This window comes from Ranitomeya imitator, chromosome 9, assembly GCF_032444005.1.
Source record: "Ranitomeya imitator isolate aRanImi1 chromosome 9, aRanImi1.pri, whole genome shotgun sequence".
NCBI lineage: Eukaryota > Metazoa > Chordata > Amphibia > Anura > Dendrobatidae > Ranitomeya > Ranitomeya imitator.
The window spans coordinates 113,990,170-114,001,566 of NC_091290.1; the positions used below are offsets into that span (position 1 = coordinate 113,990,170).

At 44.9% G+C, this 11,397-nt stretch overlaps 1 protein-coding gene across 1 annotated transcript in view; it reads left to right on the forward strand.

Moving 5' to 3' along the window:
• Positions 1-11,050, forward strand: part of ZNF423 (zinc finger protein 423) — a 280,738-nt gene extending 269,688 nt beyond the window's left edge. The window contains exon 8 of the mRNA XM_069738512.1: positions 10,361-11,050. Coding sequence (XP_069594613.1) covers positions 10,361-10,390 — 30 coding nt within the window. The 3' untranslated portion in view covers positions 10,391-11,050. The remainder of the gene's footprint in view (positions 1-10,360) is intronic.
• Positions 11,051-11,397: the final 347 nt, after the last annotated feature.

Sequence of the window (11,397 nt, forward strand, 5' to 3'; positions counted from 1 at the left end):
AGAAGGGGGGGAGCAGGATCAGATGTGACATTGCCTGCTGTGAGCGGTGGATCCTGTGTTATCAGCTGTGTATAGGGGTATTACTTGTTATTGTAATCCTGCCTCTGCTGATAATGAGTCTGCTGAAAATGCTTCCTGAAAGGACTGGTAATATGGATCTAAAATAGCCCCAGTCGTCCTCTTGAATGCCGGCCCACCAATCAGGACGTAAGAGTCACGTTAGGGAGGGATGAAGAAGCAAACTGGTCAGAGTGAGCAATTCTTCAATAAAAACTTACGCAAGTGCTGACAGTTTGTTCAAGATTGATTTGGTGACTCTTACAGCTCTCTTTAATCTACCCAAAAGTAAAAGGAATTCTGTTCAGGAAATAAGTAAATCTGCGAAGTGACTTTACCCTCCCACACAGAGTCTGTTATGTGCGGTAATTGTTCGGCGTCCATAAAGCAGATCTATCCGGCTGTTGCTAGGCTTCTACATCTTAAAGCATGAGATACGAGATTATATCAGTTGCTAGATATATGGCTAGTCTCTCTACAGACTCCATTTCTTGCAGTTTGCACATGTCCGTGTACACATTGTATCTTCTCTCTGGACTTAATTTTTAATTACCATTTGTAAACTATGACTTGGTTTGGATGAGCGTGCATGTGTAGAGGGGGCTAATCCTGGATGAGCGTGCATGTGTAGAGGGGGCTAATCCTGGATGAGCGTGCATGTGTATAGGGGACTAATCCTGGATGAGCGTGCATGTGTAGAGGGGACTAATCCTGGATGAGCGTGCATGTGTAGAGGGGACTAATCCGGGATGATCGTGCATGTGTATAGGGGACTAATCCTGGATGAGTGTGCATGTGTAGAGGGGACTAATCCTGGATGAGGGTGCATGTGTATAGGGGACTAATCCTGGATGAGCGTGCATGTGTAGAGGGGACTAATCCTGGATGAGTGTGCATGTGTAGAGGGGACTAATCCTGGATGAGCGTGCATGTGTAGAGGGGACTAATCCTGGATGAGCGTGCATGTGTAGAGGGGGCTAATCCTGGATGAGCGTGCATGTGTAGAGGGGGCTAATCCTGGATGAGCGTGCATGTGTAGAGGGGGCTAATCCTGGATGAGGCTGCATGTGTAGAGGGGACTGATCCTGGATGAGTGTGCATGTGTAGAGGGGGCTAATCCTGGATGAGGCTGCATGTGTAGAGGGGACTGATCCTGGATGAGCGTGCATGTGTAGAGGGGACTAATCCTGGATGAGCGTGCATGTGTAGAGGGGACTAATCCGGGATGATCGTGCATGTGTATAGGGGACTAATCCTGGATGAGTGTGCATGTGTAGAGGGGACTAATCCTGGATGAGGGTGCATGTGTATAGGGGACTAATCCTGGATGAGCGTGCATGTGTAGAGGGGACTAATCCTGGATGAGTGTGCATGTGTAGAGGGGACTAATCCTGGATGAGCGTGCATGTGTAGAGGGGACTAATCCTGGATGAGCGTGCATGTGTAGAGGGGGCTAATCCTGGATGAGGCTGCATGTGTAGAGGGGACTGATCCTGGATGAGTGTGCATGTGTAGAGGGGGCTAATCCTGGATGAGCGTGCATGTGTAGAGGGGACTAATCCTGGATGAGCGTGCATGTGTATAGATGACTAATCTTGGATGAGCGTGCATGTGTAGAGGGGACTAATCCTGTATGAGCGTGCATGTGTATAGGGGATTAATCCTGGATGAGCGTGCATGTGTAGAGGGGACTAATCCTGGATGAGCGTGCATGTGTAGAGGGGACTAATCCTGGATGAGCGTGCATGTGTATAGGGGACTGATCCTGGATGAGCGTGCATGTGTATAGGGGATTAATCCTGAATGAGCATGCATGTGTAGAGGGGACTAATCCTGGATGAGCGTGCATGTGTAGAGGGGGCTAATCCTGGATGAGCGTGCATGTGTATAGGGACTAATCCTGGATGAACGTGCATGTGTAGAAGGTCTAATCCTGGATGAGCGTGCATGTATGTATAGGGGACTAATCCTGGATGAGCGTGCATGTGTAAAGGGGACTAATCCTGGATGAGCGTGCATGTGTATAGGGGACTAATCCTGGATGAACGTGCATGTGTATAGGGCATTAATCCTGGATGAGCGTGCATGTGTAGAGGGGACTAATCCTGGATGAGCGTGCATGTGTAGAGGGGACTAATCCTGGATGAGTGTGCATGTGTAGAGGGGACTAATCCTGGATGAGCGTGCATGTGTAGAGGGGGCTAATCCTGGATGAGCGTGCATGTGTAGAGGGGACTAATCCTGGATGAGAGTGCATGTGTAGAGGGGGCTAATCCTGGATGAGCGTGCATGTGTATAGGGGACTAATCCTGGATGAGCGTGCATGTGTAGAGGGGACTAATCCTGGATGAGTGTGCATGTGTAGAGGGGACTAATCCTGGATGAGCGTGCATGTGTAGAGGGGACTAATCCTGGATGAGCGTGCATGTGTATAGGCGACTAATCATGGATGAGCGTGCATGTGTATAGAGGACTAATCCTGGATGAGCGTGTATGTGTAGAGGGGACTAATCCTGGATGAGCGTGCATGTGTAGAGGGGACTAATCCTGGATGAGCGTGCATGTGTATAGGCGACTAATCATGGATGAGCGTGCATGTGTATAGAGGACTAATCCTGGATGAGCGTGTATGTGTAGAGGGGACTAATCCTGGATGAGCATACATGTGTATAGAGGATTAATCCTGGATGAGCGTGCATGTGTAGAGGGGACTAATCCTGGATGAGGGTGCATGTGTATAGGCGACTAATCCTGGATGAGCGTGCATATGTAGAGGGGACTAATCCTGGATGAGCATACATGTGTATAGAGGACTAATCCTGGATGAGCGTGCATGTGTAGAGGGGACTAATCCTGGATGAGGGTGCATGTGTATAGGCGACTAATCCTGGATGAGTGTGCATGTGTATACGGGACTAATCCTGGATGAGCGTGAATGTGTATAGGGGACTAATCCTGGATGAGGGTGCATGTGTATAGAGGACTAATCCTGGATGAGCGTGCATGTGTAGAGGGGACTAATCCTGGATGAGCATACATGTGTATAGAGGACTAATCCTGGGTGAGCGTGCATGTGTAGAGGGGACTAATCCTGGATGAGGGTGCATGTGTATAGGCGACTAATCCTGGATGAGCGTGCATGTGTAGAGGGGACTAATCCTGGATGAGTGTGCATGTGTATAGGGGACTAATCCTGGATGAGGGTGCATGTGTATAGGCGACTAATCCTGGATGAGCGTGCATGTGTAGAGGGGACTAATCCTGGATGAGTGTGCATGTGTATACGGGACTAATCCTGGATGAGCGTGAATGTGTATAGGGGACTAATCCTGGATGAGGGTGCATGTGTATAGGCGACTAATCATGGATGAGCGTGCATGTGTATAGGGGACTAATCCTGGATGAGCGTGCATGTGTAGAGGGGACTAATCCTGGATGAGCATACATGTGTATAGAGGACTAATCCTGGATGAGCGTGCATGTGTATGGGGGACTAATCCTGGATGAGCGTGCATGTGTAGAGGGGACTAATCCTGGATGAGGGTGCATGTGTATAGGCGACTAATCCTGGATGAGCGTGCATGAGTAGAGGGGACTAATCCTGGATGAGCGTGAATGTGTATAGGCGACTAATCCTGGATGAGTGTGCATGTGTATACGGGACTAATCCTGGATGAGCGTGAATGTGTATAGGGGACTAATCCTGGATGAGGGTGCATGTGTATAGGCGACTAATCATGGATGAGCGTGCATGTGTATAGGGGACTAATCCTGGATGAGCGTGCATGTGTAGAGGGGACTAATCCTGGATGAGCATACATGTGTATAGAGGACTAATCCTGGATGAGCGTGCAGGTGTATGGGGGACTAATCCTGGATGAGCATACATGTGTATAGAGGACTAATCCTGGATGAGCGTGCATGTGTATAGGGGACTAATTCTGAATGAGTGTGCATGTGCACAGGGGACTGATTCTGGATCAGTGTGCATGTGTAGAGGCGACTAAGCTTTCGTGAGAATGAATGTGTATAGGGGACTGATACTGGATGAGTGTGAATGTGTAGAGGGGACTGATACTGGATGAGTGTGAATGTGTAGAGGGGACTGAGCCTTTGTGAGCATGCATGTTGTAGTGCAGCCATGTCCACACTTTGCAGTGATGAGGCAGTGACCCAGGAAAGTTCAACGTAAACATAGTTTAATGTCAAAACTCACAACATAAAAAGCACACGGTATCCTCCGGATTGCAGCCGGGAAGCAAGACAGTTTGCATCCAAGACCGGTTGCTGTGGGCGACTGCACCACCGTATCACGCTGTGGAGTGCCAGGCGTTCGCTCTGCTTGGCTCTGTGTTACCTCACACAGGCTGAGTTTTGCAGAGTCACCTGCTCTGCAAGTTGCAGACTCCAAACTGACACACCCAACCCTTTGCTACAGGGTTTTTACAAGGAACCTGTAGCCATAGGCCACTCGGAAGACCTGGCCGAGAGGAAGGAGACCACCCACTACCATCCTCTCATCCACTCCAAAAATAAAAGGCCATGGCCGGTTTACTTAACTCTGCCTTGGGCAAATAGCCTGACTAAGACCAACACTTTTATTTTGCACTGCAATCACAGCTATGCCTGTGACTGCACTACACTCCAGCGGTCTCAATACACTTCTGTGCGCATCCTGGGGGACACATAGCGACCTTCGCATATAATACCTGTCACTGCCTCACAGTGCGTATACGGGACTGATACTGGATGAGCGTCCAAGTGTAGAGGGGACGGAGCCTTCTAGAGCATGCAGGTGTACAGGGGACTGATACTGGATGAGCATGCATATGTAGACGGGACTGAGCCTTCATGAGCATGCATGTGTAGAGGGGACTAAGCCTTCGTGAGCATGCATGTGTAGAGGAGACTGAGCCTTCATGAGCATGCATGCGTAGAGGGGACTAAGCCTTAGTGAGCATGGATGTGTAGATGGGACTAAGCCTTCATGAGCATGCATGCGTAGAAGGGACTAAGCCTTTATGAGCATGTATGTGTAGAGGGGACTAAGCAGTTGTGAGCATGGATGTGTAGAGGGGACTAAGCCTTCATGAGCATGCATGTGTAGAGGGGACTAAGCCTTCATGAGCATGCATGCGTAGAAGGGACTAAGCCTTTATGAGCATGTATGTGTAGAGGGGACTAAGCAGTTGTGAGCATGGATGTGTAGAGGGGACTAAGCCTTCATGAGCATGCATGCGTAGAAGGGACTAAGCCTTTATGAGCATGCATGTGTAGAGGGGACTAAGCAGTTGTGAGCATGGATGTGTAGAGGGGACTAAGCCTTCATGAGCATGCATGTGTAGAGGGGACTAAGCCTTCATGAGCATGCATGTGTAGAGGGGACTAAGCAGTTGTGAGCATGGATGTGTAGAGGGGACTAAGCCTTCATGAGCATGCATGCGTAGAGAGGACTAAGCATTTGTGAGCATGCATGCGTAGAGAGGACTAAGCCTTTGCACATGCATGCGTAGAGGGGAATAAGCCTTTGTGAGCATGCATCTGTAGAGGGGACTAAGCCTTCATGAGCATGCATGTGTAGATGGGACTAAGCTTTGTGAGCATGCATGTGTAGAGGGGACTAATACTGGATGAGCATACATGTGTAGAGGGGACTAAGCCCATCTCCCTTGATAAAATAATCAGACACATTTACTCTGCCCGATCCTTTTTTTCCGCTGACATCGCCTATCAGGATGCCCCCCGAGCACATTAGTCCACAGTCTTACAATCAGTGCGTATGGGGGGCTTTAGATTGCACGCTGCTTTGTTGGAGGGCTCGGCATGTCCACGCATTACATGGATGGCCTATTGCTATTAATGGGAATTGCGCAATTCTGATTTTTTTGCTGCAGATTCAGTTTGAGGATGATATGTGACACTTGTAATAAAAAATGGGTTTATCAAGAGTGGGGAACTCCTGTAAAATAACTATTCATACCAATCACAGGTACTTGGTACACCCTTGGTGTGGCCAAACGCTTCAGTGCACCTTCTCGCCTACTTGTTTTCCTACCATCTGTATCTTTCTCAAGCCACAGCTGTCATCAAGGAAGAAGAGTGCGGAGATGGATGGGAAGGCACACTGAACTGCTTGGTCACTCCTAGGGTGCAGCGAGCGCCTCTGCTTGGTTTGCACAGTCATTTATGCTGATGGATTCCCTTTTAAAGACCAAGTTTTAATTACACTAAAAAGCAATAGTTATCCAGTGTTTCCCCAGCAGAATTCCTTTTTTGTTTTTTTCACATTACAAAGATTAAAAAAACAAATACGCTCAGACTAAAAGATGTTATGAGGATATTTTTGGATGGATATTATTCTATCCATGAAACCACCAGAACTGCTCATCCCAAACAAATCTATGGTATGAAGCCCTTGCAAGGTGCCAATACAGCGCCCGCCTGCTCCGCACAGACCCGCAGCGAGGCGCCAGCCAGCAGCACACCTGCTTTATGTGAAACATTGCTGATTACTTCTAATGAAGTGTATTAACTAAATAGCAGCAGAATATTCATTCAGCTCGGTTTATGGCGGACTCTCGAGTACATTTACTGTTTGTCAGAAGTGCAAACTAGTGAACATATGAAGCTTTAAGACAGGCCATCTGTTAGTCTTAGGCTCTTGGATGACGGTCAAACTGCTCTAAAAATATGCGTGTCTGACTGCAAAGGGGCAACAAGCACGGCTTTCATTCACCCGTTAGAAAAAAAATGGCAAAAATAATAATATATGCCGTGCATGTGTATAAAATACCGTGTGCTTACAAATATTCAACTGTCATTTGTTTGTTTTTTAAAATAGTCAACTGTCATTTTAGTTTTTTTAAATGTTCAACTGTCATGTATTGTTTTTCATAAATGGTCAACTGTCATTTATTGTTTTTCATAGTCAACTGTCATTTGTTTTTCATAAATAGTCAACTGTCATTTATTGTTTTTCATAGTCAACTGTCATTTATTGTTTTTCATAGTCAACTGTCATTTATTGTTTTTCAAAGTCAACTTTCATTTATTGTTTTTCATAGTCAACTGTCATTTATTGTTGGTTTGTTTGTCTTTATTGTTTGTCGTTTAAACACCCAAATAAGTTTATCCTTATACGTATCCTTTGCTTTTTTCCTTTTCCCCCCAAGCCTGGTGGTCTCTTCTGAGACTGCGATATTAATAATGTAATAAATAGCAGGCATGTTTGGCTGAGCGTGCCGTGGTCCTGTATTGTTCCAGAGAGCAGGGTTCCTATTGAGCACTTCATTATCAGATTTGGAGCCACATACCATTCCGTTATTGACCTGCCCAATGCAATCAATGCCGCAGCCGCACAGATTCCTAATGCCGTAGTTCTGCTTTCACCCCTGATCTAGTGATGATTGGGCATTATCTTTCTAAATGACACCAGTTAAATGAGTATGGATTTATCATGTGCCGATGGTAAACGTGAAATTTACTTGTATCTGTCACATACGGCGTAAAATAAATAAACATTGAGCAGATATTCTTTCCTCTAAAGAACCTTAGATTTTATTAACGCAAATATAAAAAAAATGGAGCATTACGCCTCCTAAAGATGACCTCTAAAAATAGACCGCATGTCCCGAAACTGTAGGATCTAATTAATTTATATCTATTTTTTGCCCCCACGTTCACCCTTTACATAGGGAGATCCATAACCGTAGTGTTGGTCTTTTATGTACGCCATCTAGTGGTCACTCTTCTGCACAGCAAGCACCAAGAAATTCCATTTCTCCTAAATGGGGTCACCGCTCCCCAGGAGAGACAGCCCTCTGAATGGAAGGTTCATTAGTTAACCATTTCCTCCAGACAATTTTCATTAAGCGCATGTCATTACAATGATGGAGTGTCATCTATCAGCTTTCTCTTGCAGATTACGCTTGTAATTTATGCATACGTACGGGATGGAGGAAATGCTTAACCCCTACCGCTGCCCAAAGTGGTCACTCAAAACCGAAATTGAGATATTCTTTTTTTATTGTATACATTGCAATGGCGGAAGGGGGTCCCTGTGCAAGAACCTCATCATAATAGACCTTTCCTCCTGCTTTGGAGCTAATATTGGCCCTCTTACCTCTTGGGCCCCTGAGTGGCTGCATCAATGATATATCCACCATATCTGTTACATTACTGTCACATTGCGCTTACAGTCAGTGCTTATATATTTAGTGAATATAGTGTCCATAGTCATGCTCATGCTGTTCCCTATCACCATCATAGCACCCTGCTTCTACCAAGTGCTTCTTGTGCTCACTCTTTGCAGCAATGCCTTCCAGAAGATGGTTTTGCCGAGTGCAGGTTTTATTATTTTTTTTTTAACTTAATATTAAAATGCTTTAGTGGAAATTACAGAAAGTCCAAAGAATATAGAACGTAAAGTTGCAGAGCGGAGTTCTAGTGTAAAAAGTACAAGTTTAGTATAGCTAGAATTTAGGTATTCCGATGCCCCTCCTGACCACTTTTGCGTCCCTTCCTCACCATCCTAGCCAGAATCTTATTGGTGCTAAATATTCTACACGTAGAATTTAAGGCAAGTGTCAGGATTTGGAAATTCCGCGTAGTCGTAACCCGAACATGACGAAAGGGAAGAAAGCGATTATCCTGCCCTCGTCACGCCGGGTCCTTTGCCGAGCAGTGGTTCCTTTGCCTGATATGTCCGGGTATCGGCACCGAAGAGGTTATCACCAAAGTGAATGTGTTGCCGTAGAGCGGTTTGGAAGTCATCTGGATCTGCTCAGGCATTTCTAGGCTGTAAACACCTCATCTCTGCCAATTCCTTTTCTCCTGGCAAAGGAACCTTCTCTCTAGTTGTTGCCGAGAACAAAGGATACAATACGGCAAACGGCCTGAAGGTGATGAGAAGGGATTTTTTTTTTTTTCACGGCCAAAAGAATGAAAAAATAAAAAAAAAACCCAGGGTCGACTTTCTCCCTTTCCCGATGTTACTTATTTCTCTTCTCCTCCTCTCTGCACAAATTGTGAGCATAAATATAGAAGAAAATATATATATATAGAGCCAGACAGTCTACAAATAGTAATGTTCAAAGGTAAATATTTATTAGACACATAGCTCTTAATACAGTACAAAAGACGGCTAAAAAAAGCCCAAATGTTACAAAAACATGATAAGGCGACGAGGGAAAACACACATATATAAAACAGCGTCAGTCTACCGAAAAAAGTCCATCCCTATATGTAGGTTCAGGAAAGTGGGTTACAATCCGGCATCTCATAAACAAAGATAAAAAGTAATCACCCAGAGAGCCTCTGTGTATATGTGAACCCTAGCTGGTGACTCTAAAGTCACTACATTCATCGGACACTACATGCAAAGTGCTTACCCATGTGGGAAAAGGACAGGGAGAGACCACGGCAGGCTGAATGGAACGGCCCCAACGCGCGTTTCGCGACGATGGCTTCCTCAGGGGAAGCTATCGTCGCGAAACGCGCGTTGGGGCCGTTCCATTCAGCCTGCCGTGGTCTCTCCCTGTCCTTTTCCCACATGGGTAAGCACTTTGCATGTAGTGTCCGATGAATGTAGTGACTTTAGAGTCACCAGCTAGGGTTCACATATACACAGAGGCTCTCTGGGTGATTACTTTTTATCTTTGTTTATGAGATGCCGGATTGTAACCCACTTTCCTGAACCTACATATAGGGATGGACTTTTTTCGGTAGACTGACGCTGTTTTATATATGTGTGTTTTCCCTCGTCGCCTTATCATGTTTTTGTAACATTTGGGCTTTTTTTAGCCGTCTTTTGTACTGTATTAAGAGCTATGTGTCTAATAAATATTTACCTTTGAACATTACTATTTGTAGACTGTCTGGCTCTATATATATATATTTTCTTCTATATTTGTACCTTATGAGAGTATACTCCGGTTCGTTTGTAGGTTTAAAATGTTTGGTGGAGTCGCGGTTGCGCTCTCATTTTTTGGTCATACATTATAGGACCATATTTACTTGATGTATACCCAATATGTCAGTCCCTGTTAAACAAATTGTGAGCATGGTGGCAGCACAAGGCTGGGACAAGGGGACCAAAATGTGATGTGTGTTCATGTCAGCACCGGTACAAAGACGGCCGTGTCATATTGGCAGCCATTCCTTACCGGCTTCGTTTTTTATTTTTTTTGTAATAAACGAGAGGCTTTTATGTGGAGCTCTTCATAAATGGTAGTGAGTAGGAGGGTATGGGCACGCTTTCTATTATTGCGCCCCTCATGCATTTCTCCTTTCTTCGTCTCTTTAGAACCACACGTTGAGCCAGCACGCACAGTGAGCCGGTGGCACTACAGGACTTCTCTCCGCAGAAGACTTGACGGAGGCACAGTGGGGAAAACCATTTGAACATTACATCCAATCAAAGTGTCATTTGCAACCCAGATGTAAAACTCTAATGATTTGGCCATGAGGCGCTGCTATTATAAGCAGCTGGAAATGAATATTAATGGGAGAGATTAAAAGTATTTCATGCTCAGTATTTTTATTGTCCTGCTTCTTACTAGTGTTCTTTAGAGCTTCTGCTTCTGACTGAATTTATAGTGTTAGAATAATCAGTTCCAATGTTGTCGTCTTTTGTTGCTTCTTGTATTATATTGATAGTTCAAAGCTTGAAGTGTTATTATTATTTTTATTTTTTTTTCCTATTTTTTTTTGTTTTCTTTTCCAGCATCATTTAATTGCTATTTTTTTAGTTGTGTGTTTTGTGATGTGATGGATTGGCAACTGTCTATTCCATTTTTTATTATTTTTGATTTTTTTTTTTTTCACTTAAAAAAAAAAAAAAAAAATGTAATGCTTTGATTGGATTTGTCGGTTCACAGAGGACGGTCTAATGAATATAATCAGCAACTGGATGGTCTGCTTTATAAATGTGACTTTATCTGATTCGCAATACCTAAAGTACAGTTCAATAAAGGGAAATAAGTTTAAAACCAAAGCTCCAGGTTCTTGTCTCTTGCTAACATTTAGCTTCAATTTTAGGATTGATATACAGTATATGTGTGTATGTGTGCATTTATATGTGTATACATACATGTCTGTGTGTATATAATATATAAATAAATCTACTATAGAATTGTCTAAGGGTCACTTCCGTCTGTCTGTCTTTCTGCCTGTCTTTCTGTCTGTCACGGATATTCATTGGTCGCGGCCTCTGTCTGTCATGGAAATCCAAGTCGCTGATTGGTCGTGGCAAAACAGCCACGACCAATCAGCGACGGGCACAGTCCGGAAGAAAATGGCCGCTCCTTCCTCCCCGCAGTCAGTGCCCGGCGCCCGCATACT